This window comes from Typopeltis vanoorti, chromosome 24 (assembly GCF_054136105.1).
Source record: "Typopeltis vanoorti isolate ZY-2024b chromosome 24, IOZ_Tvanoo_1.0, whole genome shotgun sequence".
NCBI classification, from domain to species: domain Eukaryota; kingdom Metazoa; phylum Arthropoda; class Arachnida; order Uropygi; family Thelyphonidae; genus Typopeltis; species Typopeltis vanoorti.
This window is the reverse complement of record NC_143572.1, coordinates 55,846,781-55,874,767: the sequence shown is the minus strand read 5'-3', so window position 1 is coordinate 55,874,767 and position 27,987 is coordinate 55,846,781. Positions and strand designations below refer to the sequence as shown.

The 27,987-nt window shown below is 34.5% G+C and overlaps 1 protein-coding gene across 1 annotated transcript in view; it reads right to left on the bottom strand.

Moving 5' to 3' along the window:
* TM9SF2 (transmembrane 9 superfamily protein member 2) overlaps window positions 1–27,987 on the bottom strand; it is a 152,339-nt gene that overhangs the window by 81,035 nt on the left and 43,317 nt on the right. Inside the window, exons 7-9 of the mRNA XM_090413959.1 lie at window positions 19,874–19,994; window positions 8,956–9,035; window positions 4,134–4,242 (exon numbers count right to left, since the gene is read on the bottom strand). Of these exons, the coding sequence (XP_090270085.1) occupies window positions 4,134–4,242; window positions 8,956–9,035; window positions 19,874–19,994 (310 nt within the window). The remainder of the gene's footprint in view (window positions 1–4,133; window positions 4,243–8,955; window positions 9,036–19,873; window positions 19,995–27,987) is intronic.

Genomic DNA, 27,987 nt, shown 5'->3' with positions numbered 1-27,987 from the left:
ATAGCACACTAGTGCCATGTGTGGGCAAGAGGAACAGAAGAAAGAAAGAATTTGTTCACATTTTGTTTGAATCTGAGGGTCGTAGAGTGGAAGAGACTGTTCCAAAGTACAGAAGTAGATGGAATAAAAGAGGAGCCTGTGAAGTTGATTCAGTGAGTTTTAAGATGGGACTATAAAAGGGTGTTGGTTAGCAGTGGCTCTTGTTTTAATGATTTTGGAGGAATAATAGTGGCCAATTCAGCAGAGCACTGTTCATGAAAGTATCAGTAGAAGAGGTACAAGGAACAAACTAAACATCTATGAGAGAAGGATTGAAGTAGGATTGAGAGAAGAATCATTATTTAGCTGGATCCCCCTCTTCTGGATAGAATCAAGCAATCTTAGAGAGGATTTTGGTGCACCATCCCAAATATAGGAGCAATATTCCAGTTTGGGCTTGATATAGAATTAGCAGTTGTGAAGTAGCGTCATGTGTGAAAAAGTACACCAAGTTTTTTGGCAGCTGTAGAAGCTATAGTTGAAATATGGTTGTGCCAGGAAAGATTGGAGGTGTAAGTCAGTCCAAGAAGACAAATCGGATCATGTTTGGATATCTCAGTATTACTGAAAGTAAGGGGAAGGGATGTGAGCTTTTCTTGTGAGAGATCAGACAGAACTGAGTTTTGGTGGCATTAAAGTTTACTAGGTTGTCCTTGCCCCACTGGGATATGCCTAGGAGATCAGAGTTTCAGGTGCCTGGTTGTGGAAGATCTTGAGGATTCTAATTTTTGAGCACTAACAGGTTTGTCGAATGAAAAGGAGGAATGGAGTGTACTGTCATCAGCAAAGCTATGGATAGGATTGGAAGTCTGTGAAAAAGGGTCGTTTCTATACAAGAGGAAGAGAGTGTGGTGAAAGAACAGAACCTTGGGATACTCCTGAATTGGTGGGGAAATCTGAGGAGAGTAAGCTATCTATCATAACATAGTAAATGACCAGTGCGAAAGTTGGCAATCCACAGGATGGCAGTTTGTTAAGTAGGTCCCTGTGTCGAGAACAACCACGTGTTTCTCCAAATTTCTCCATGGCTAGAGTCCAGAGGTGGATGGTGAAAACAAGATCAGCTGTAGATCACGAGTGACAGAATCCATACTGCTGGTCACTGATTAGTATGTATGACTCAAGGTGGTTCAAAAGTTGGTTGTTGATTACCTTCTCCATAATTTTAAAAGAGAATAGAAGTGAGAGTAATTGGACAGTAGTTTGTTGGTTGACTTTAATCACCTTTCTTTGGAATGGGCTGAATAGGATAGACTGAGGAGAGTAAGCTATCTATCATAACATAGTAAATGACCAGTGCGAAAGTTGGCAATCCACAGGATGGTAGTTTGTTAAGTAGGTCCCTGTGTCAAACATAATGAAATGTCGAGAACAACCACGTGAGTTTCTCCAAATTTCTCCATGGCTAGAGTCCAGAGGTGGATGGTGAAAACAAGATCAGCTGTAGATCATGAGTGGCAGAATCCATACTGCTGGTCACTGATTAGTATGTATGACTCAAGGTGGTTCAAAAGTTGGTTGTTGATTACCTTCTCCATAATTTTAAAGAGAATAGAAGTGAGAGTAATTGGACAGTAGTTTGTTGGTTGACTTTAATCACCTTTCTTTGGAATGGGCTGAATAGGATAGACTGAAGAGGCAATACAGAATAGGCATTAGTTTTAGGGCAGGCACATTTTTTTAACACAATAGGTGGCATACTGAAGGGAGCAGTTCTTTGTAGAGTGGGGGGGAGGGACTTTGCACAGGTCATCAATGCAGGGGAATTGGAAGAGAAGACCGATGCAAGTAAGTTTGCCTTATCTTTTGGTGAGGTGACTACAGTACCATCTGGATGTGAGTGGTGGTGGTAACTTGGGTGGGCAGAAGTTGTGGCCAATAGCCTTGCAAGGGACAAGAAGGAGCGACTGCTATTTGGGCAGGAGGTGAATTTGAGGCATTTGGACCTTTCAAAGTCTGACTTCGACTTGGTAATGATTCTTTTACAACTATTGCAAGCTGCAGTATAAACAGAGAGGGCAGTTAGAGTTTTGGTCTTGAGCCGATTGTGGTAAGCAGAGGTAAATTTACAGCATTGGCACACTTTTTTGAGAACCAAGGCTTGGATGGTGGCTGAGAATTTGGACTGGAATAGTGGATGAAAGCCTTCATTCCTGTGAAGATGATTTCTGTTATTTGGTCTGAGCAGGTGCTGGGATTAGAAAAACTCTGAAGCAGTAGTCAAATCATGGAAAGGAGGAACAGCCTCCCAGTTGGCACCCTTGTCGTGCCAAAAGACACAAGACTGTGAACTGGTGAGTGTAGGTTGTTCTGCAGCAAAAGAGACTTGTATGAGGTTGTGGTCCGAGTTTCCAAGAGGAGAACCGACAACCACAGTATTCCTGGAAGGGGAGCGTGTTAGGAAGAGATCAAGAGTGTTGGCAAATTAGAGTTGGTTGTCTCGTATTCTGGCAGGAAGACTGATGATCTGAGATAGGTAGATGGCAAACACCTCAGCATCCCTGCCTGCTTGATCAGTGAAACTGGAGAAGGAGAGCCAAAATGAGTTGAGGACATTGAAGTTTCCAAGAAGGATGACCTCAATATTCAGGTACTTAGACTACAGAAAGTCGAGCTTTAGAGAGAGAAAGTTGAAGAGGTCAGAGTGGTCGAAGTTTGGAGAACGATAGAGGGGGAGCTTATGAAAAGGGAGGGTTGGATTTGGTAGAGAAATTTTGAGCCAAAGCAGATCAAATAGTGGGAATTCAAGGATTTGCAGTTCCTGGCACAGTAGGTCAGTTCTTATGAATGCACAAGTGCCACCCTTGTGGCAGAAAGAGCTGTGTAATTTGGACTATTGAGGTTATGGAAGGAATAGTAGTTTCGGTTTAGATGGCTGTAAGTGGTGCACATCATTTATACTGCTGTTTAGGCCATCAAAATAATCTAATTGAATGCTGTGTGTTTTACCACAGTTGTATGCACTCCTAAAGATGACAGTTAGAAATCCACAAAAATCTCAGAAAGTTCAATAAGTTACTTATTTACTTCTCTCCTTCTGATGTTTATAACAATGAAACACTGTATTGAATGAATTAATTTCAGTGGTGAGAGTTTTAATTTGTTGACTAGTTGGCCTCCATTAGATGTGAATATCTTATGAAGATTACTTTTCATGCTACCTTTTTTGGTACCACCACCATGCCATCCTTGAGGGGGTTTTAATATTATGCTGGGCATGATCTTCGAGTAATGTTGTCTCATCTTATCTTCTCTTTAACAGGATAGGTTAAATGCAATAGAAGTATGGCAGAAGCCACCTAGGCTATGAATCCAGTGTATTATTATTATTTCGTGACACCTGCAAAGACTCCTCGAGGGAGGGTACCTACTCTACAACTACTTCCGTGTCCACCACTTAACCCACAAATCACCACTCTCATCATCATCTAGTGCCCACCACCACCATTAGTATATTTTGTCTGTAAATTGCATGTGTACTGAAGGTCAATTTGTCTGTATGCAGGATGAAAAAGCCCCTGAAGAAGAGTGAATGAAGTTCTCTATGTCATTCATAGTCCCTATTACAACTTTCAGATTTGTGAAATAAGTGCTCACAAGGTGTAATTCAATTTGAGGGAAGTAAATAAAAAATAAAATAAAAATAGAAACTCTGCCATCATTTGCCTCTAATGGACTATCCAAGTAATGTCAGACTTACTGTATGACAGAAAGTGCAACATTGTTCAGAATGTAGAAGTACATTTCTATTCATAGTAGCATTCATAAAATTTATGGGCCAATCCATACAAGAAGAAATATTCCAACACTAGCATTGGAAATGCCATGCTTTACAGCCAGGAGAATACAACCTGTTTATAGTATTTAAAATATAGTTTTAACTGTTCATACCACTTATCCTCCAATATTTTGCTTGATCTATGTAAATCTCATGGAAATATGATTAAACAAACTGATAATATCAACAGAAATCACCCACAACTCCCAATAAACAAGAGATAAATGTTCTTCTCTAATTTATTATTTAAGTAATATCTATATATTTAAGTAATGATGATATACCAGCTCATACTTTGAAGATTTCTGATACAAACCCCTGATTCAATCTGGTTATATCTTGCTATATCTTTATGCAAGGTGCGCAGAAGGATCATAGCCACCATTCCAGTCAAGAAAAGAACTATTACCAGTGAGTTTAGAATGCTAAAAATAAACATCAAATACACAATTATTAAATTCAGCTTATTTAACATACAGTAAACAAACTGTGTTTTCAAAAAGAAATTTAATACCATACTTATTTATAATGTATCTTTTTTAAATTACAATTAAAACTTCATTACTGAAAATGCAATTCTTTTGCAATTTTACACTTCCTTTGAATTTCCAGAATCTCAATTTTCATAATTAAATACAAGGATTGAGGATTACTCAAAAGATTTTCAAATGCCATGCTAAATTAGAAAAGTAACTGCATTCATACTGCTCAATTTTTAATCACAGAAAATCACTTAAATTATACTATACAGGGTGTTTCAAAAAGAATGTTCCGATTTGAAAATTGTATATCTCTGCAACCACAAACCACAAATGAACGCGACTTGTACCATGTGAACGGCCTTGGCCCAGAGTTTGATATGACGACATCAAACTTTGGGCCAAGGCCATTCACATAGTACAAGTTGCATACATTTGTGGTTTGTGGTTGCAGAGATATACAATTTTCAAATTGGGACATTCTTTTTGAAACGCCATGTATAATAAACTTTTGTTTTCGAGAAAGTAGAAAAAATAAAGAATCCATAATTATTAAGGGGCAGCTTTAAATCCATTTTTGTAACTATTAAAATTTCTTTGAATAAACTTGGTATAAGATATTTAAAACTTAATGTAATGTACAAAACAAAAAAAACAAGCATTCAAATTCATCCATTTTTGCCAATAAGTTGGAACATGATTTCTTCAAAGTGCACCAAGTGAAAAGAAATCAGAAATAGAAATATTATTATGATATCCACATAAAATTCTGAAGTGTGATAAATGTTTGGGTTGTTTTATTATGTGTAAGTGGTTCACAGTGAAGAAATCCTAATAGTTCCATGTTTTATATAAGATGATTATAAATAATATTAACAATTATTTCTTTCTTTACCTTATGAAAAGAATAATGTCAAGCAAATTCAACTGTATATAGTCTTTATGTAGTCCTTGCTAATATACTATTGCATTATACATTGTTTTGTTGGTATAACCAATCAAACTAATCAGTATAGCTGATTTAAGTTTGCTGTACTGAGTGTACTAAATTTTAAAACAATGTCTTGTTTGGCCAGTACTTTAAAACAATTAAAGACAATTCATATTTATTAAAAGAAAATGCAGAAAGCCGTTGATTTCAATAATATAAATCCTCAGCAGAATGTAACGATTTTATGCTGAACCTGAGTAAGGGTGAATTGACAGAATTATTCAATCAGTGCAAATACTTAGATTGTTCACATCCCCTCTTGGATTTAAATATGTATGGTTGTGAAGTTAATTAACATCTGAGAAATAATTCACACAGATAGACAGATACACAGAAATACATCCCTTACTGGAATGAAGAAAATGAGAAGTACACTAAAAGAAAGGATACAGTGAAAGAAACTAATAAACAGATCTGCAGCAGTTTGTTGCAAGAAATATCTAGACTATATAAAATTCCATTAGCTGAAAGAGTCTGGACTTGCTGAATATGCCATCTCCTTCAAACACAGAATTCTCTGGAAAAAGAGCTCAAGGTCCTATGTAAAAGCCGTTTTCTTATGGAGCTGAACTGCACAAAGAAAGCTGTTAAACTTTGCTACTTTCCTCAGTCTGAATGGATTATATGGACTAAGTTATCCCCTACAGCAGTGGTTAACCTTTTTTTTGCCTGGCATCCCCTTTCAACCATTTGTATGGCCTGGCCCCACCTACTCAATTTTACACTATGTTAATGACTAAATAAGATAATTATAATATATTATTAGGCAAACCTAAATTATATTTGAACATATTTGAACTGATACATACATATTCACAATATGATACAATGTGAAAAGGGAAAAGAGATTTATATTAAAAATTAAATATTGCAAATTATGGTCTTCCAAGTCTCTCTATCTTGAGCTAACTGGTAGATGTCAGATGGAGTTTTGCAGTCCAGCCTACTGATAGTTTCACACATGTATTGCCAAAATTGTTCGCATGGTCTTCCTCTACTGTGTTTGCCATCTTTTGGTTGAGGGATTCCAAAAAGGGCAAGATGTCCGAGTTGATGCCCAAGCCATCTGAGTTGTAGTTTTTTGACTATACTGACAAGTAGCTCTTGCTTAACCAGATTTAGCACAGCAGAGTTAGTGACGTGGTCCATCCAGATGTATCCAAGGATCAGTCTGATACATGTAGTTCCAAAGGAGTTAATTAGATCTGTAGTTTTTTTGGTGCTTATTGTCCAGGTTTGAGAACCATACAAGAAGATAGATCTACTGGTTGCATGATATAGTCTTAATTTTGTCTTTAATGATACTAATGATGATTTCCAAATGGGGCGGAGTTTCTTATCGAAGACTAGCGCTAGCTGTTTACATTTTCTATATTGCTAATGTACGATCCAAGGTATTGAAAGTCCTTTATGCTTTCTAAGAGTTTATTGTTGATATGAAGTATAAAGTTTTCACAACCTATTCAGAATACTTTGGACTTTTGAATGTTGATCTGCAGACCAATAAGTTTAGCCTGTGCCTCTAGTAGACTGAGATTTTTTGGGCATTTGTTGGTTCTGTATCAATAAGTACAACATTGTCAGCAAAGCTAAGATATTTGCATGGTGTGGGTGGATGTTTTTAATGTTAAAACCAAGATCTTCTGTGTTGATGGTCCAGAAGATGTAGTCCAAGCATATTAAAAACAAATAAGGTGCAAGTACATCACCTTGCAGGACTCCTGTTGTCACTGGAAATGATTCAGATGTTTCTGTTTTATAGATTACTGTAGCATTATAATCTTTATAAGGCGCTGAGATTGCTTGTATGAGTTTTGAGAGTTTCGAACTGATAGTTAATTAAAAATTAATGACTTTGATACAAATTAATTTTTACTCAAAAAAGATGTAAACTTACCAATGCCAATCATTAAGCCAATTACCTCAAACTTAAGCCAATCATTAATAGCTATTCTGAGCCTAATGAGATCCTGCTAATTTTTCAATATTAGGTTCACTGTTCAACAAACAAAGTCTCAAATCTCCTCGTTCACTTATTTGCAATCTATTTCGCTGCTTAGCTAACAACTGCAACACGACACTTATTCCTTTCTTGACCAAGTATGAAGAAGGAAAAGCAATGAGCAGTCATTTTATTTCTTGCCAAAGCTGGGGATACTTGCATTGCATGTTTGGCCAGAATCTTTCATACCCACGCTGCTGAAATTGTACTTGAGCTTCAAAATAATTTTTTAAGTCAATAAATTCTTCACACAAATTTGGATGAACAGAAGTGGTATCAGAAAGAAATGGATTTATGACCTCAATTGGGTATTTTAAGTTCAAAGTCTTTGAATCTGATCATCAAGCCTTCTTTCAATGTCAGAAGATGGGAAAGATAACAATTCAAATCTGTATCTAATATTAAATCATCATCTATTATTTGTAGACTTGGGAACTGCAGAAAATCTGGTCTTATTTAAGTTTAGAACGATTATTAAATTTAATCTTTAATTCGCAAAAGTACTCCACATTCTCTTTTGCTTTATTTGGAGGCTTTGTTTTTAAATGCTCAATCATTCTTGAAGGATTTGTTTCAGAAAATTTTTTCACATATTAAGCACATTGGTAACTGTTCATTATTTATAGACTGAATAACTCCATATTTTAAATATTCACTTTAATATTGACAACACTTTCTTTTTTTCACACATTTTAATGGGCTACAGTGCTTCACAATATCAACTAAGTGCGTCACATGATAACCACCGGCTATATGTAAACTGCAAACTAGGGTTGTCAGATGGGCATTAGGAAAAGTAGCAGATAAAGCTTATAAAAGTAGTGAATTCTGCTAAAAATAGCCAAATTAATTATTTTCAATGTAGAATATTCAGACCAAAAAGTAGTCTAAAAATTCAAAAAATAAGTGGTGAATAAATTTGAACAATACTGCCAGACATACAATATTCTGAACAGTGTTGCCAAACATACCATATAAATAAGGATGCTAGATTAAATACGAAATTTTTTGCTTTTATTATATTAGTAGTATTTGTAATGCTTACTGCCCCCTCAGCACCCCCTAACCACTTACTGCCCTTCAGCATTCACAGTGCTCCTCCCCAGGTTAAGAACCACTGCCCTAAAGGGAACTGTTCCTCAAACAGCTCACCCTAGTTAATTTTGTTTAAAATTTTTAGACATATATAAAAAACATCATTAGGACTTTAGAGTAGTTTGGACTGTGCTACTCTATTCATGTGTGAATAGAGTAGCACAGTCCAAACTCATCTACACTTCTCACATTGAGAAGTTATGTTACTTGTACCATTTTAATTTTTGAATTCATACTGAAAATGTCCATGATACTTGGGCAAAAATTTTATTCCTAATATAAGGATTCCATTGCATTAATTTTTACTGAAACATCTTATATTTCAATTCTTTGAAATATGAATAGTGTCTCATTTTTAAAGTATTAAGGTAATAAATAACATTAAAATATATTAGTATCTTATTATACTTAGGTGCAATGGCAACTTTTTCAAAAAACCATGATCATTTTTGGATTCAAATGCTAATTCTTTCAGAAAAGGAAATCTATTTCTAAATTTGTTAACCAATGTATTCATGGTAGCTAAAATTATCTACATGATATGCATTTAAAAAAAATAAATATTGTGTACCTGAACCACTGAATGTTTGTGTGAGGCATTGATTCCAAGATGTAATCCCAACGAGATGACCATTTAATAGTGTTGTCCTCCTACAAAAATAAATGGGAGTCATAAATACCATAGAGAACATTTTCCACTAAAAATTATCCAATTAAAAGTAAATGACGTTCAGATATTTTAACAGCCAGAATCCTAAAATACAACTGTCTGCTCCTCCTAAACACAATTTACACTTTTAAATGGTTCATTATCATTCTCTATTTATAGAAAGCCAGCATATGCATTGGAAGACACTGACATAAACAATCACACAATCACCCAGTTCAAGTGGATAGGACTAACTGTTTCATACACATAGCTCTTGCCAATGAACTCTGTTGATTGTGATCTATGCCACACTATGCATCATGACAGAGAAGAAAATTTCCATTTTCTCACTTCTTTGAATATTTTCTTCTTAAGAAAATCTCACCAATATCCCAACAACGTAATGTTGCTGCTGATATCTTTGTCTTTTTTTTTCTTTAACACTACCATACATGAGAGTTTGAATTTATAACACATTAGTATATGTAGGCAGGAGTTCTCGTTGGAGCAGAAATTTTGAGAGCTTTTTTACCTGCAAATGCTATTTCAAGCATTTCACATCTTAAGAAATGTCAATGCACACTTTATTCCTCAAAAAAAGTATGTTAAAACATATGAACAGCATCTAAACATAAACAGAAGTGAGGTTTTACCATTTTTTTATACAAAAATGCCCCAACATGAATACATCACTCCCAGATGCAAGCAATATGAGTTGAATGATTCATACAGCTTTAGTTACATAATCCTATCTCATCTCAAAATAATAAAACACTAATCTAAGGACCTTTGAATAGCACCTTATATGCTTCTTATATGTCTTACTTTCAATCAATGATAAAACCTTAACAAAGAAAAACTAAGTACATTCATTTACTATGTTTCATTCTTTCCTCAAACTGGCAGTAAAGACCATATGACATGAATATATATATATATATATATTTAAAAAAAACTATTAAACTAAAGAACTTGACTAGTTTCATGTGCCCATAGGTACACTTCATGAAGAGTGTGCTTGTATTACCAGTTAAATAGGCTAGAGACATAAAATGCATGGAAGCAGATGTAATAGTACTGATATTGTAGCATTCTACAACATAACATGTGTCATAGCCAAGGTAAGTATGAGTTTTTGGTTGAATGAACACCAGACCTTCTCCAACACTTTAGATCAGGAGATAAACACACTTTGGCCCAGTGAAATCCTTTAACAGTGTAAGATTTTGATTAACAGAAGTTACTTTTCACCAATTGTTTTATGCAGCAGACTAACAAAAAGAGATATATACAGAATACAAGCAATGAAATGAAAGTTCTGAGGACCAAGTTGGCAAAAACAAGGAAAGACAGAATAAGAAATGCAGACATTAAGAATGTTTTGGGACAGACTAGAAAATTTTGAAAAAATGCTTGAAAACTCTTGCTTGAAGTGGTTCGGATATATGAGAATGACTTTGGAAAGAATACCAAAAAGGAATGTATGAAATGAAAATTGAGGAGAAAAGACCAAGGTGATGACCACGAAAAAGGTGGAGAGGCTTGATAAGAAAAGATATATATATAAAAAAAAAGTTGAGCTGGAACAGTGTAAAGAAAGGATATGGGAGGGCAGAAAGAAATGGAAAGCTCTGAACAACCTTGACCTGATAATTTCTATTCCAGCAATTGTTAACAAAGAGAAAGACCAAACTTAGTGTAGGATGACCTTGTTCTTACTCCACTGAGTAAGAACAAGGTCATCCTACACAAGGTCAACAAGGAGTGTGAAGCATTTTGGAGTGCTTTAAATGTCCTGGCAAAACAGTTATTTCATTGTAAAGCATTTTTTTTTCTGCCACGAAAGTGGATGATCATCAAGGTGAATTAATTAAGATATTTCTTTTTGTCATTCTTAAAAATGTTGACATGCAGATCTCTCAGGAACTTCCATTTGTCCAACACACCAAATATCACATGAACAATGAATCTTGTAAACCCCTGGTTTCTTGAGTGTGTGAGTATCAGGGGGGCAGAGATTTCAGAGGCTGTAAGAATCTGGAGATCTTGTATAGTGGAATGAAAGCTACTTTTATGTCATGACTAAAAAAACTGAGAAATTTTGTCCATATCATTGCAGATGTAAGGAAGTGGGATCACAACTTGGAAAGAGTTTACAAAATCTTGTTGATCATCTTGCACTCATATTCATTAAAGGAAAAAGTATAGGTGAGATAACTACATTCTTTATTTCATTTTTTTCTATGCTGCTCAAGATCTACTAATTCTGTCTTCTGTAAGGGATGGTGGTGTGAGAAGAAGCATGGTGGAATTTACTGGTGTTCGTGGATGTGCTTATTCTGTACATTGAATATGTCTCTCTTTTTTTTTTTTTTTTTTTGTCTTCAGAGACTTCTGGAAGAATGTGTGGAAGAAAGGTAATCTCTTGCAGTTTTCAGGTTCAAGAGTAAACTTGATACTAGGGTACAGGCTGTTAAGATGGTTCTTGAAATCTTTCAATTCTTTGTTTGAGCCTCACCAGCCAATGAGAATATTATCAACATAACCAAATTTTAGGTTTCTGATGATACCTTGTTATGGCTTTTCTTTTCAAAGCATTCCATAAATAAGTTAGACAGAACTGGCAATAGAGACAAGCCCATAGCAAGATGTGTTTGCTCCCATTGCTTATTCTTAAATTGAAAGAGTATTTTCTATACAGTGTTTAAACAAGATAGTATCTAGTGGGAAAAGATTTAAGATGGAAGTAGCTCTTCTCTGGGTACATATGCAAACAGGTTAGTAATATCTAAGCATGCCAGAATGCTTTATTACAATTTCCTTCGTTCTCTCAATGAAGTGCAGTGTCATGAGGAGAGATATTAAAAAGCACAAACCTGGTTTTAGCTTTCCACACAATCAATGAAGACCATCAGTACTTTGGCAAAAAAAAAATATACAAACATAACTGTCTTGTCAGGAAATTTAAGAAGACTTCCAAAATGGTGCGCATTCCTACTCAGTGCAGTAAGAACTAGGACATCATCCTACACCAAGTTGTGTCTTCATTCATCAAAAATCTTATATTTACAGACAATGGTTATGACATACATTATGTTGTAGAAAATAACAATACCAACTTGCTTTCACACATTCATTGTTCATTTTAATTTTCAGCTGTTGTATTTTTTCACTGCTTAATGTGATATATTTTACAGCTCTAGCTATTTAACTTCTTTGTAATATAAGCATGCTTCTGATAAATCAACTGTCTGTCCAACAACTAATATCGAGTATTCTAGGTTTCACAAAGTATGTTATATTATTATTATATATATATGAACTGGGGATGCTTAAGGGTCAAAGCTGTATAACTGAGAGGAGACCTCTGCATAGCCTTTAAAGGAATATGGAGAACCGACCAGGGCCTCTGACCTAATGTCCAATCCTCACCTTCTCGTGGTGCACCCTGTTGGGTATCTACCTGGATACTGAACGAAAGATGGGCTGGCAATTTGGGATTTAGACGACCATATTGTATTCTTATTTGCTTAAACCAGTATACAAAATGATGGTACAACATGACAAATTTTCATTCCAACTGGGGCATCGCTCAGTTAAACAAGGCACCTGTTGTTTTCGCCAGAAAACCAGGGTGAAGCGCGAAAAGTCAGCTACTGGAACAAATCTGAAAGCACACCTCAACTCAACATCACCAGAGTTAAAGATCGGTACTATCAACATAAGAAGTCTGAAGGGCAAAGAAATGGAGCTACCTGAGGAATTAGATAAGTAGCAGATTGACATAACAGGGGTGACTGAAACAAAAAAGACCAAAACTGGTGAGATCTTTCTGAGCAATAAATACAAAATGTTATATTCAGGCAATGACAATCAAGGAAAAGAAGGAGTAGCCATAGTATTCAACACAAAATATGAGGAGAATCTTCTTAAATGACAGTCAGTCTCAAGCAGAGAGATGTGGGCAAATATCAGAATGGGGAATTGAACAATGAGACTTATTTGTGCCCATGGTCCCTTAGAAGAAGCGGAGGAATTTTTTGATGCTTTAGAGAAAGCAACTGACACAATGAAAAAGGAAAAGTTGATCCTTGTTGGGAATCTAAATAGCAGAGTAGGAAATGATTGTCAGACATACAAAAATATTCAAGGAAAAGAAGGAGTAGCCATAGTATTCAACACAAAATACGAGGCTAATCTTCTTGAATGGCAGTCAGTCTCAAGTAGAATAATGTGGGCAAATATGAGAATGGGGAACTGGACAATGAGACTTATTTGTGCCTATGGTCACACAGAAGGTTCTACTAAGGTAGAAGTGGAGGAATTTTTTGACGCTTTAGAAAAAGCAACTGACACAATAAAAAAGGAAAAGTTGGTCCTTGTTGGGGATCTAAATAGCAGAGTAGGAAATGATTGTGAGACATACAAAAATATCTTGGGAAAATTTGGAGAAAAGAGCAAAGCTAATAATAATGGCAAATATCTGTTGGATTTCTGCTCAGGACATGGACTGGTTATTACTAACACCATGTTCCAACATAAAAATATGCACAAATTCACATGGAGAGAAGAGGCTAGGAATAAGAAAAGTCTCATTGACTATGTTATTGTTGATAGCGATGTTTTCTCCCTGGTGCAGGACACCAGAGTGTACAGAGGATTTGAAATTGGAAGTGATCACTATTTAGTCTTGAGCAGGATAAAATTGAATTTCATATTGAAAAGAATAACATGTAAGAAAGTTTTAAAGCGAATAAAAGTTGAGCAGCTCCCAGATGTGAACTGTAGACTAAAATACAGAAAGATTATTGAAAAGAAAATGAAAGAGTTTGAGAACAGAATAAAACCTTGGAGATTCAGTGGCAACCTCTGAAGAAAACATTGATTGATTCTGCCAGAGAGGCATGTGGTGAGGTTGTGTGCAAGGATAAAAAAATCAGAATTCCCTGGTGGACACAGGGAGTTAAAGAGGCAGTGAAGGAAAAGAAGAAAGCATATCAAAAGTTCCTGGCAAATAAGTCAGCTTTTACTCTTAGAGAATACAGAGACAAATGTAAGAAAGCTAAACACTGTGAAAAACTAGCTAAACAAAAGTCATAGGAGGACTTTGGCAAGAATATAGAAAATAAATATCAAGAAGGTGGCAAGCAAAATATTCTGGAGGTTGTTGAAGAGGCTTAGGAATGGAGGAAAGAGTGCTGTAAAAGGAGTTAGAGATGATAAAGGTGACATGAAAACAGTAGAAAAAGATATCCTTGAAGTATGGAGTAATTACTTTGAAAAACTGCTAAATGAAACAAGCAGTGATGACAGCACAGCGATAAAAAACACTGACCAGGCATGCAGTCAGGAATACATATCCATACTTGAAGTAGAAAAAGCCATCAAAGGCTTGAAATGTGAAAAGGCAGCAGGAGTAGATGGTGGTATAAAAGTCTTACAGTGGCTGCACTGCATAGTTCAGAAGGCGTGGACAGAGAGACGAATTCCCGATGATTGGAGTAGAGCTCTAATAGTACCCATATAAAAAAAGGGAAATAAAACTGAATGTGAAAATTACAGAGCTATTTTCCTAATGAGTGTTCCTGGCAAGATTTATGCCACCATACTTGAGAAACGGTTGAGAAGATTTGTGGAAGAAAAGCTTGGTGAAGAACAAGCTAGATTCAGGCCAAATAGAGGCTGTCAGGATCAGATCTTCACTTTATGACAAATAGTTGAGAAAGCATGGGAATATAACAAAGATCTGTACTTAAGTTTTGTCGATTTGGAAAAGGCATATGACAAGGTGCCAAGAGAGAAGCTATTCAAAACGTTTCAGTTATATGGTGTCAATGGGGCATTATATCAAGCAATACTTAGTCTTTATTTGAGTTGTAAGTCAGCAGTTAGAATTGAAGGAAGTACAGGAAGATGGTTTAATGTTAAATCTGGTGTGAGACAAGGATGTACATTATCCCCTGTTTTATTCATTATCTATATTGATCACATTATGAAGGAAAGTGGTATTAAACCTGATATCAAAATTGGAGATGTTAATGTCAGCTCTTTGGTTTATGCAGATGATGTTATATTTCTAAATAAATCCGCTACAAGTCTGAAAGATTCTCTGACTAAATTCAATTGCTGTTGTAATAGATATGGTATGAAGGTCAGCAATAAAAAGACAAAGACAATGAAAATAGGCAGAATCATTGAAAATGTCAACTGTGTTGTGAATGGAGAACCTGTGGAACAAGTAAAACATTTCAGCTACTTAGGCACGATTTTTACTGAAGATGGTAAATTAAATATAGAAATAGACAACAGAATCAGCAAAGCTGGTATGGTGGGAAGTCAATTGAATAAATTCATATGGAATAAGAGAGAAATTAGTCGGAACACTAAATTAGCTGTATACAAGACAGTGTTCAAACCAGTTTTAACTTATGGATCTGAGAGCTGGGTCAGAAGTAAAACACTTGACCAAAGACTACAGACCGCAGGTATGAGAGTCCTGAGAAAGATTAGAGGCATGAACAGATGGCATCGATGGCAATATCATATTAAAAATGAGGATATTAGGAAAGAACTTGACATTGTCAGCATCCAGGAATGCGTTAGCAGAGATAATCTCAGGTGGTATGGTCACTTAAATAGAATGGGAGAGGAAAGATTAGCAAAATAAGTGTTCTCTGCCAGGTTGGAAGGAAAATGACCCAGAGGAAGACCAAGATATAGGTGGATTGATACGGTACAAAGTGCCTTAGACGATAGAAATATAAGATCTGATAATGTTGGAGTCTTGACAAGTAACAGACAGATTTGGAGGAAAATTGTAGATAGGAAGTTAGTAATGATATAATTTTTTCATGTAGTACTGTCATATCCTGTACACCCCTTGAGGTTACATGGCAGGAATTTGATGATGACAAAAATATTTTGGGAAAATGTGGAGAAAAGAGCAAAGCTAATAATAATGGCAAATATCAGTTGGATTTCTGCTCAGGACATGGACTAGTTATTAATAACACCATGTTCCAACATAAAAATGGGCACAAATTCACATGGAGAGAAAAGGCAAGGAATAAGAAAAGTCTCATTGACTATGTTATTGTTGATAGTGATGTTTTCTCCCTGGTGAAGGACACCAGAGTGTACAGAGGATTTGAAATTGGAAGTGATCACTATTTAGTCTTGAGCAGAATAAAATTGAATTTCATACTGAAAAGAATAACATGTAAGAAAGTGTAAAAAGAATAAACGTTGAGCAGTTCTCAGATGTGAACTGCAGACTAAAATACACAAAGATTATTGAAAAAAAAATGAAAGAGTTTGAGAACAGGAACCAAGCCTTGAAGAAAACCCTGATTGATTCAGCCAGAGAAGCCTGTGGTGAGGCTGTCTGCAAGGATAGAAAAATCAGAACTCCATGGTGGACCCAGGAAGTTAAAGAGGCAGTGAAGGAAAAGAAGAAAGCATATCAAAAGTTCCTGGCTAATAAGTCAGCTTGTGCTCTTAGAGAATACATAGACAAATGTAAGAAAGCTAAACACTGTGTAAAACTAGCTAAACAAAAGTCACTGGAGGACTTTGGCTAGAACATAGAAAATAAATACGAAGGTGGTATGATATTCTGGAGGTTTCTGAAGAAGCTTAGAAATGGAGGAAAGAGAGCTGTAAAAGGAGTTAGAGATGATAAAGGTGACATGAAAACAAGAGAAAAAGATATCCTTGAAGTATGGAGTAATTACTTCGAAAAATTGCTAAATGAAACAAACAGTGATAGCATAGTGGTAAAAAACACTCAACAGGCATATAGTCAGAAATACATATCCATACTTGAAGTAGAAAAAGCCATCAAAGGCTTGAAATGTGGAAAGGCAGCAGGAGTAGATGATATTCGACCAGAAATGCTGAAGTATGGTGGTATAAAAGTCTTACAGTGGCTGCACTGCATAGTTCAGAAGGCGTGGCTAGAGACGAATTCCCGATGATTGGAGTAGAGCTCTAATAGTACCCATATAAAAAAAGGGAAATAAAACTGAATGTGAAAATTACAGAGCTATTTCCCTAATGAGTGTTCCTGGCAAGATTTATGCCACCATACTTGAGAAACGGTTGAGAAGATTTGTGGAAGAAAAGCTTGGTGAAGAACAAGCTAGATTCAGGCCAAATAGAGGCTGTCAGGATCAGATCTTCACTTGACGACAAATAGTTGAGAAAGCATGGGAATATAACAACGATCTGTATTTAAGTTTTGTTGATCTGGAAAAGGCACATGACAAGGTGCCAATGGGGCATTATATCAAGCAATACTTTTTTTTTGAGTTTTCTTTAAGTCTTTATTTGAGTTGCAACTCAGCAGCTAGAAATGAAGGAAGTACAAGAAGATGGTCTAATATTAAATCTGGTGTGAGACAAGGATGTATGTACATTATCCCCTGTGTTATTCATTATCTATATGGATCACATTATGAAGGAAAGTGGTATTAAACATGATATCAGAATTGGAGATGTTAATGTCAGCTCTTTGCTTTATGCGGATGATGTTATATTTCTAAATAAATCCGCTACAAGTCTGCAAGATTCTCTGACTGAATTCAATTGCTGTTGTAATAGATATGGTATGAAGGTCAGCAATAAAAAGACAAAGACAATGAAAATAGGCAGAATCATTGAAAATGTCAACTGTGTTGTGAATGGAGAACCTGCGGAACAAGTAAAACATTTCAGCTACTTAGGCACGATTTTTACTGAAGATGGTAAATTAAATATAGAAATAGACAACAGAATCAGCAAAGCTGGTATGGTGGGAAGTCAATTGAATAAATTCATATGGAATAAGAGAGAAATTAGTCGGAACACTAAATTAGCTGTATACAGACAGTGTTCAAACCAGTTTTAACTTATGGATCTGAGAGCTGGGTCAGAAGTAAAACACTTGCCCAAAGACTAGAGACAGCAGATATGAGAGTCCTGAGAAAGATTAGAGGCATGAACAGACGGCATCGATGGCAATATCATATTAAAAACGAGGATATTAGGAAAGAACTTGACATTGTCAGCATTAAGGAATGCGTTAGCAGAGCTAATCTCAGTTGGTATGGTCACTTAAACAGAATGGGCAAGGAAAGATTAGCAAAGCAAATGTTCTCTGCCAGGTTGGCAGGAAAACGACCCAGAGGAAGACCAGATATAGGTGGATTGATATGGTACAAATTGCCTTAGACGATAGAAATATAAGATCTGATAATGTTGGAGTCTTGACAAGTAACAGACTGATCTGGAGGAAAATTGTAGATAGGAAGTTAGTAACGATGTAAATTTTTTATGTAGTACTATCATATCCTGTACACCCCCTTGAGAGTACATGTTAGGAATTTGATGATGATATTTGAACTAATTCTGAACATTTTTACGAATTGTTTATGTTAAAATGTTTTGTTTTCATAACACGCATTGTCGGCACTTGCGATGTGCCCGTTATGGAAATTGTTTTGTCAAAAGTGACATGTAAAGAAGTCAAAAAATTGATGTACTTACCACATTTGATATTTGTATTACTTAAAAGAATTTCATTGTAATTTAAAATTATCAAAGGTTGTGTTTTATGAAGACATTCTCTTGTCGCTAACGGAGACAACGTGTCAGTCATTATTTATACCTAACTTCTTGCTTACCAGTTTCACGGATTGCACATGCTCGCCGAGAAGTTTGATGAGTGATTGACAGCTGACAAGGAAGTGTTCGGTATCTGAGTAACGGCTGTAAACAAGATAGCGTTCGGAAGTAATTTAGAACATAGGCCGGCAGATATTTAGATTCAGAGAAACTTGAGTTTTTTTTATGTGACAATTGGAGGACAATTAATAGTATATTCCAAAAAAGGAATCGTGGAACTATTTGAAAAGGAAAATATTGCTATAGGCATTTCAAAAGGAATATTGGAGGAAACGCTAATTGGAAGATTTATAGGAGATTCTGAGAAAGGGAATCGTAGAACTGTAATGGAAGAGTTAAGACTGTCAATAAGCATTTAGTGAATAAAAGAAGAATTTGCTATTTACGTTCTAAAGGAACGTTCGAGAAAACTCTGATTAGGAAGTTTCATCTGTATTAAGGACGCCGGATCTGACTATTATTTCTACTGAAGAAAAGAGACAGAATTAAGTCAGGAAGATTTTATGTGTGCTACATGAGTGATGAAAAAGATCCTGTGTAAATGAAGAATGGAGTCATATATCTTCAGAAATTGGCCTTGACAGAGAGAGAAATTGGCTATGAACATTTTGTCATTTTGAAAACAAAGTGTTTAGTCTTAAGTTTAAGTTTATTTAAAAAAAGCCTTGGATCCAATTAAATTTGTAGTTAGTTATGTAAAGTTGTTTGAAGTGTATATATATTGTTTTTGTTTTATTAAATGTGTTTATTTTGTATTTTGGTGTTGAGTCAGTGATTATTTGGATTCTGAAAGAGTTAAAATCATTGCACCAATTGGAGTGAACCCTCGTGCATATAAAAATATATAGGTGCACTCGGAATTAAAAAAATTAATTGTTAGAAACAGAGATCATCTCTATGGTAGGATTAAATATTAAGATAATATCTATGAATATCCTCTATATAAAAATTCACTAATTATTAACAATATCCTGTACACCCCCCCCCCTTGAGGGTACACGTTAGGAATTTGATGATGATATATGAACTAAATATATAAATATATATTTAGTTCACATCATGTGGTTATAAATTTGAGGAATGTCTTGACAATCACAGAAATCTTAAAACTTTTACATTTCATTCTATTTAAGTGGTTATCTAGAAAAAATTAAAGTCTTTAGTGAAAACATCATACCATAAATGAGACAGAATATGTATAATTAATGACAACTTTCTGGTCTTGCTTCAAGTTGTTTGCAATAGCCATGGGTGCCATATCATTGCCACAGCCCGTTTGTCCTTCTTCATGTTTGTAACTATAGAAGAAATGATTCTTGAAATAGCAGTTCTGCATGTAACATTATTCAGTTTAAAAGATTACAGCCAACTATAAGACTAAATTTTCAAACATAAACTCTGTTGGATTTCTTTATGTACACAGAACATTAATTGTACAATTCAATGGTTTAATTCACTTCCAAATTTAATGCTTTAATCCTTTCAATGAAATTGATATGGAGATTAATGAAAATACAGTTTGAATTAAAAAAACTTAAAGCAGCCCACTTCATTGAAGAATTCATTTATATACAAAATCAATTATTTTTTTCCATTAATGAATCATTCTTTATCAATATTTGTGTTAGTCTGCTAAAAGAAATAGCCTCCAGTTAGTTTTAACTTAAATATGATCAGAAAATGAACTGTGTGTTCAAGGCTTTTTTTTTTATATTATTTAGATATTCTCTCTCTTCACAGTACACCTCGAAACCCACAGAATAAGTTTTTCCTCCTTCTCCATCCCTGCTACTGCTGTATTGTGGAAGTGTTCCCCCTTATGTGTTTCCCAAGGAATGCAATATACAGACTTTTAAATCAAATGCAAACAAGTTTCAACTTTTCCAGCCCACTACTCGCACACGTATTAAAGGTTCTTGTGTAGAGGCTTAAGTGCTGTGAGGACATTATGTTGGAGGTTTAATGGATTTTTTACAACACTCAAAAAGAATTAAAATAGAATTTAATACTTCCTATATTTCGTCCTAGTCACTAGGACATCTACGGGGATTACAAAGACAATTAATGTAACATGCACACAAAAACTTGCAATACTAAGCCCAACCACGTGGGTGACAATAAAGTCCTATCTAGATATGACTTTATTGTAGTAGATAGGACTATATAGATAGTAGATAGGACTTTATTGTCACCCACGTGGTTGGGCTTAGTATTGCAAGTTTTTGTGTGCATGTTACATTAATTGTCTTTGTAATCCCCGTAGATGTCCTAGTGACTAGGACGAAATATAGGAAGTATTAAATTCTATTTTAATTCTTTTTGAGTGTTGTAAAAAATCCATTAAACCTCCAACATAAAGTATTAAAGGTTGACTAACCAACCTCTGATGTATGGGCTCAACATAAAAAACTTGTTAGCTGCTTATTAATTGTGAATTAATGGTGTAATGTATTATGTCTCAGAATGAAACCCTCAGCAACATTATGATTGTCATGAAGCACAGTAATATCACACATTATAATTATCTATCTCGGTATACATTATCGGCTACATTCAGCTGGCTACCAAGTATGTTTGGCTTTGATACAGAAATAACTGGTATCTTAAAGACTGTATTGTTATAGATTACAGCAGTGATGGCGAACCTTTTTACCCAGGTGTGTCAAACATCTTTTTTTTTTTTTTTAAATATTGATGTTGTTGATGTGCCACTTGCATACATGCATTATAAATTTAACTACTTAATCATAGATGATGACATATACATATCATATTAGGCTATTTATTTAATGAGATATTGATATACAATCTATGAATTCATATTATACAATTAATTTAATAAACTGAAATTATTGAAATTAGTTTTTTCATCAGAATACCAATATTTTTCAACATCCGAGGTGTGTCACCTGAAACCCTCAAGTGTGTCAGTGCTGACACGCGTGTCATAGGTTCGCCATCGCTGGATTACAGTATTAAAGTAATGAATCAGTATATGCATTCAATTTAATATAGTGAATCTTCAGAGTCTTAAGTTCACTAATCAGAAGTATCCAAAAACCATAATTTCATGCATTGAAGTTGATACTGATGTTACTTCATTTACTCTCAGAGAGCAGAACCACATTCAAAAATTACTTTTTTTTTTTTTTTTTTTTGAAAAAAAAAAAGAAAAAAGTTTTTATTAGCATGAATAAATGATCAATTTTGCAGTTTTACTCAGTGTTGACATATTTTACATCTCAAAAGAATCTGGATATGAAATACTGAAAGGACTGCACAAATAATTCCATTCATGTTGGACAGCAATTACACATGCAATTAATAGCATGCTATGAATGTGAACAAAACGACATTCATGGATGCCTGAAGTTTGATAGCATGTGCTTTTGTGCTGCTCCTTTTTAGATTTGAAGAATCTGTTCAGACAATATCAGCAAATAAATCACTGGCAAAACATATATATCAATAATGGCCAAGTTTCCTAGGCCAAAGTCAAATAGGACATTTTTTTGAATGTTCATGAGCTGCCAGATATTTTCTAAAAGTTCACTTATTAAATATAAATATAGATTTATATTTAAATGTTAAATTTAGACTATATAAAATAGAATATATAAAATAATATATTAAAAATAAACATATAAATACATATAGAGCCTCCGTAGCTCAGTTGGTATAGACAAAGCCCTTTGGTCAGAAAGGGCTGGGTTCGATTCCCATCCATGATGTGAGGGAACCTTTATCTGGTCTCTTTTGACGAAAGGTGAGTTAGCTGGTCTCATATGGAAGTAGAGGGTTTTTTCATCCAGAAACTCAGGTTTTTCGTTCCCCAGAACAGGTAAACTGGCCCTGTGAACTACATGCATCTAGAGACATAGGATACTCCGGGAATAAGGATTAACTGACCTATTCTGTGGGATTTCTGGTTTTGGATCATAACAGACCACTAGGCCTAATCCATAAAGGAAGAAGATAAATACATATATTTATGATGAACATATACTTTTTAGTTTTAAAGAGAAGCAGGTAGGCATCTTTGTGCCAGGCCATTTCAGACAAAAGCTAAAACAGAAATACACATTTGTATTTATATGCCTGTGACTGGCTCAATAGTCGCAATAAACAACCTTGTGAGCCACGTGTCGCTCACAAGATGGGATTTGGCCATCACTGACATATAGTATGCAATTTTTTTTTCCCATTGTAGAAATAAAAAGTCAATTTATATCAATAAATCACAAAATTAATTTTGTAAAATTATAACAAACTAGGGAAAAATAAAGTTACAACTAATACAATGTTATTAAGGTGGTGTTACAAAAGGTGTCAGCAGGAGGGATAATTACAATGGAAGTAGGAGCATTATTTATCAACTTAATATGTTAATGTCCAATAGAAAATTATGTAGAACATTAAGAAGTGTTTCTGCAACTTAAAGATAGGATGTAGTCATTTGTATTCAGATTGAGTTAATCTGAAAGAACCTCAAAAAAAAAAAACTTTCAGAATAATCTATCAAAGTGGAATTAACTCTTGTGTACTATATTCTTCAAATAAAAAATCCATGTGAAGAATTACTATGGCTGAACCAGATTTACTTGCTCTTAAAAGGAATATGATTCTTGTGTTTATGGAAGAAGATGTTTTTACAATAGTTTTTTTTTTTCCCTCTCAAGTAAAAATACCGTAGGAACATGGCAACTACCTACACACACTTCTTCAGAAGTTGACATGTACTTAACATACCTTTAATGAACTGAATAGCCTTTTATTGTATTGTCTTGAATAGGCTTTATTTAAAATCTATTCAGGACAATACAATAAAAAGCAATTTAGTTCATTAAGATATGCATGCACTTTTTTTTTTCACTTTGTAAAAATGCAAACTATTTATGGTTTAGTATCCAAGTTAAAATTTTTATGAATATATCAGTCTATATTAAGGTTTTTTTTTATGAATTATCAAAGATAATCTTTCCTCAGGTTCATAACTAAGATAATGAAGGAAATGAAGTTTGTTCATTGTTCTCCTTTTCCACAATGAATCTGATTTAAGGACATAGAAAATAAGTCAAGTTTTTTGCTAGAATCCTGATAGTGCTGAGCAGAAATGGTTTGCAATTAAGCTTGCTGATCTTGTTACCTGTGAAGAAAAGACTGGCTATCAGTTTAAGAAACATCTGGTTTGATAAAAATGAAAAGGAGATCCAGCTTTTGATTGAAATGAAAAGCCTGACACAAAGATGCCTACTTGCTTCTCTTTAAAAAGTAAAATGATACACATGAAATAAAAGCAGAGATACAAAGAAGAATGAGACTTCTAAAAAAAAAATCAGCAGTTGTTACAGAAATCTAGGAAATGTAATGTCTTGCGGACACTTGTGATTTCTTTAGGGCCATCAAAGCATTCTGTGAACTTTACAGGTTTAAATTCCATCTCAGTAAAGAATGGATTATATCTCTTTAAAGAGAATACCTCCATCAAAGTTAATTGTAAGAAACATTTTAAAGATTTTTCAATCAGAATACAATGGTCATTTCTCAACAATATTCCTCAGCATTATCAGGAATAATGCTGAAGATGAATATGCACATTATGATAGTATTCTAAAGCATGGATGATGCTTGCAAATCAACATCTTGATGTTCTGTGAAGATATGTGCCACGATTCTACTTTTGTCTTCTCTTATTTTCAATATTTCTCTTCCAAGATTCGTTCATAGCACATTAAATAGAAACCAACAGTTATAACTTCAAGCCATGGCTTGTCTACATTAATCCAATATGTTGATCGACATTAACTTAAAAACAGTAAAAACACCTAAGGTGGTGTTACAAAAGGTGTCAGCAGGAGGGATAATTACAATGGAAGGAATGAAGGAAAAAAGTACATTATTACTCTATTATTTTAACCTTTCTCTAGGAAATATAAGTCCATTCAAAGAAGAATACTATATGACATCTGGAAGTTATTAATTAGTATATGTAACATCTAAGACCTTTGTTATGCTAGCAATCACATTCAAGTTTTGCACAAAAATGTACGCCTTCACATGATGTGCCTAATGATATGCATAATTAAATTGTCAATCCAATATCTTGCAATTTGTAGAAATAACAGCTGTTTTAAAATGTTTGAGATCTTTTTGTTTGTGTCAATATTTTTCCTGATGATGCTGTCAGCCAAAAAGACAGTGAAAGTGTCAATTTAACAATCAGTTAATCAATCTACAAGTTTAACCCACTTGATCATTCATAGCTGACATAGTCCTTATAATTAATTTAAAAATGTTACCAATATGCCAAATACCTCCTTCCAAAACAATTTTTGGAACTAAAGGAGATCATAAGGAGAGCAAAAGAAGTACTTTAAGAATAATGTTAATACATGTGAAGGTTTTAAAACTTATTATTCGTAAAAAGTTTAATTTATTATTTATTTATTAAATCCTGTTGTGGATTGCATTGTGAATAAGTTTTAATCTATTAAATCATGTCTACTGTGCCTACTGTAAAAATATTTTGCAAGCACTATCAGATTTCTACACTGAAAAACATGCAAGCTTAACTTCAACAATAAGTAAATTGAGTCTTCACTCCTCAATATTTGAAAAAACAAAAAACAGTTTAACAATTTTAAGATACATTTTAAAAAATATACAATATTCTAAATGTTACTTCAACAACAGAAATGTCTTAAAATCTAAAAAGACAAACAAACAGATCCCATCTCATCTAGTTTTAATATATACCAGCTAAAAAGAACATTATGTCTCTTATCTGTGTCTAGACCACTCTTGGAAAAAAAGGTAGATTTTCTATTTTCTTAGTTAGTGATATGAAAAGTTCACACTTGACAAAATCTTCAAATTCAAACACTAATGTTCCTCCTTTAATGGCTTCAAAAAAAAAAAAAAGTGTTACTGCTTTCCATTTTCTTAAAGATTCAGAACCCATTCCTCTTTCTGTTATGAAGGATTCACTTATACAATATATAAAAAATTCTTTTTATCTGTGGGAGGTGTAGCCATTAGCCAAAAGCCCGTTTTTAATGTGGGTGATTTCTGTGTTGAGTGTGATGTTATCTGAGCAAATTAACTTGGCTCAGTGGACTAAGGTTTTTATAAGTTTCAGTAAGGAAATACCGTGAGTAGATATATTACTAACTATTATAATAACGGAATTAACTCACGTCAATTACTCTTTATTCATAGAATTTTCACCCGAGTATCACAGCCATCATCGGTACAGGTACAAGGCTAATTAAATGATAACTGTTATATTCACAAAGCGCCACCTAAGTAGCTAAGGTTAAATTTCCTAAATTTATTTAATTATTATTTATTTTTATTTTAATTATTAAATAATAATTATTTAATTATTCAATTATCATAAAAAAATTTATGTGTGTGTGTGTGTGTGTGTGTGTGTGTGTGTGTGTGTGTGTGTGTGTGTGCAATTATATGTTAGGAAAGATTTGCTGCTTTATACAGTACTATCTCCCACAAGGGGGAAAGACAAAACATTGGATCTGTTTAGGTTAGGGGAGTGAAGTAATGTTTCTTTGTATAGCCGTTCCATTAGGAACCGACTTTTGTGAATGACTTTTATCTTGTTCCACTTAACTCTATGTCTGGTGTTGATGGCATATTCTGCAATTCCAGACTGTTCGGGTTAAAAGGTACTGGATGTATGACTGGTGTTCTTCTAACCGGACCTGAGCAGATCTTCCTGCTTGTCCAAAATATGATAATCCACAAGAGCAGGGAATCTGGTAGACACCTGGATAGCTGAGAGGTGGGAGCTTGTCCTTTGGAGACATTAGGAAATTGGAGATTTTTCTGACGGGTCAAAAAAAAAACTTTTACAAAAAGAATTACAGTATATTAATTCCTCCTTCATATCCAATGGCTATAAGAAGTCTTTCATAAAAATAATCTAGGGCAGTAGTCGTGCTCCAGCATCCTCTTCAAGTACAGAAGAACCTACACGTATACCTATCTCCTATGTACAAGGGGTTAGTGAATGCATAGCTAAGGTGCTAAAACCACTAAATATCTGTGTGGCTTTTCGACACGTCAGAAAAATCTCCACTTTCCTAATGTCTCCAAAGGACAAGCTCCCACATCTCAGCTATCCAGGTGTCTACCAGATTCCCTGCTCATGTGGATTATCATATTTTGGACAAACAGGAAGATCTGCTCAGGTCCGGTTAGAACACCAGTAGTACATCCAGTACCTTTAACCAGAACAGTCTGGAATTGCAGAACATGCCATCAACACCAGACAAAGAGTTAAGTGGAACAAGACAAAAGTCATTCACAAAAGTCGGTTCCTAATGGAACGGCTATACAAAGAAACATTACTTCACTCCCCTAACCTAAACAGATCTGATGGTTTACATCTTTCCCCCTTGTGGGAGATAGTACTGTATAAAGCAGCAAATCTTTCCTAACATATAATTGTATACACACACACACATATATATAAAAAAAAAATTTTTATGATAATTGAATAAGAATTATTTAATAATTAAATTTAAATAATTAAAATAAAAATAAATAAATAAATAATAATAATAATTAAATAAATTTAGGAAATTTAACCTTAGCTACTTAGGTGGTGCTTTGTGAATATAACAGTTATTGTTTAATTAGCCTTATACCTGTACTGATGATGCCTGTGATACTCAGGTGAAAATTCTACGAATAAAGAATAATTGACGTGAGTTAATTCTGTTATTATAATATTTACTAAGGTTTTTATAGTTCCAAATTGTTAGGAGGTGTGTGTGTGTGGGGGGGGGGGGTGATGTGACTTGATGGATGTATTTAGGTTTTCTGTTAACTGTGAAGGTCAGAGATCCACTTGTTTGTCTTTTAACTAAGGTATCTAAGGAAAGGCAGATTGTTGCTAGTTTCTATTTCTGTTCTGAATTGGATCCATGCATGTTGGGAATGGGATAAGAACACATGTAAGGTGTCCTGGACACGTGGCCAAATTACGAACAAATCATCCATTTACCATAGCCAAATTAGTGAATTTAAGGGGGGAAGAATCTAGGGCAGTGGTCGCCAAAGTGGTCGATATAACATTGTTAGGGGATCGATTCAGGCTCAGGGGTCGATAGAAAAATATACGACATCATTGTACGGGTAATATTTAATTTGGTTAACTTGAATTATCTCCATCCTGAATGACAACACAATTAAGAGTGAAGCGTGGGAACAGCGACATGAATAGGACCTGTAAGATGGAGCAAGGTCATGAAATAGTTACGGAGACCA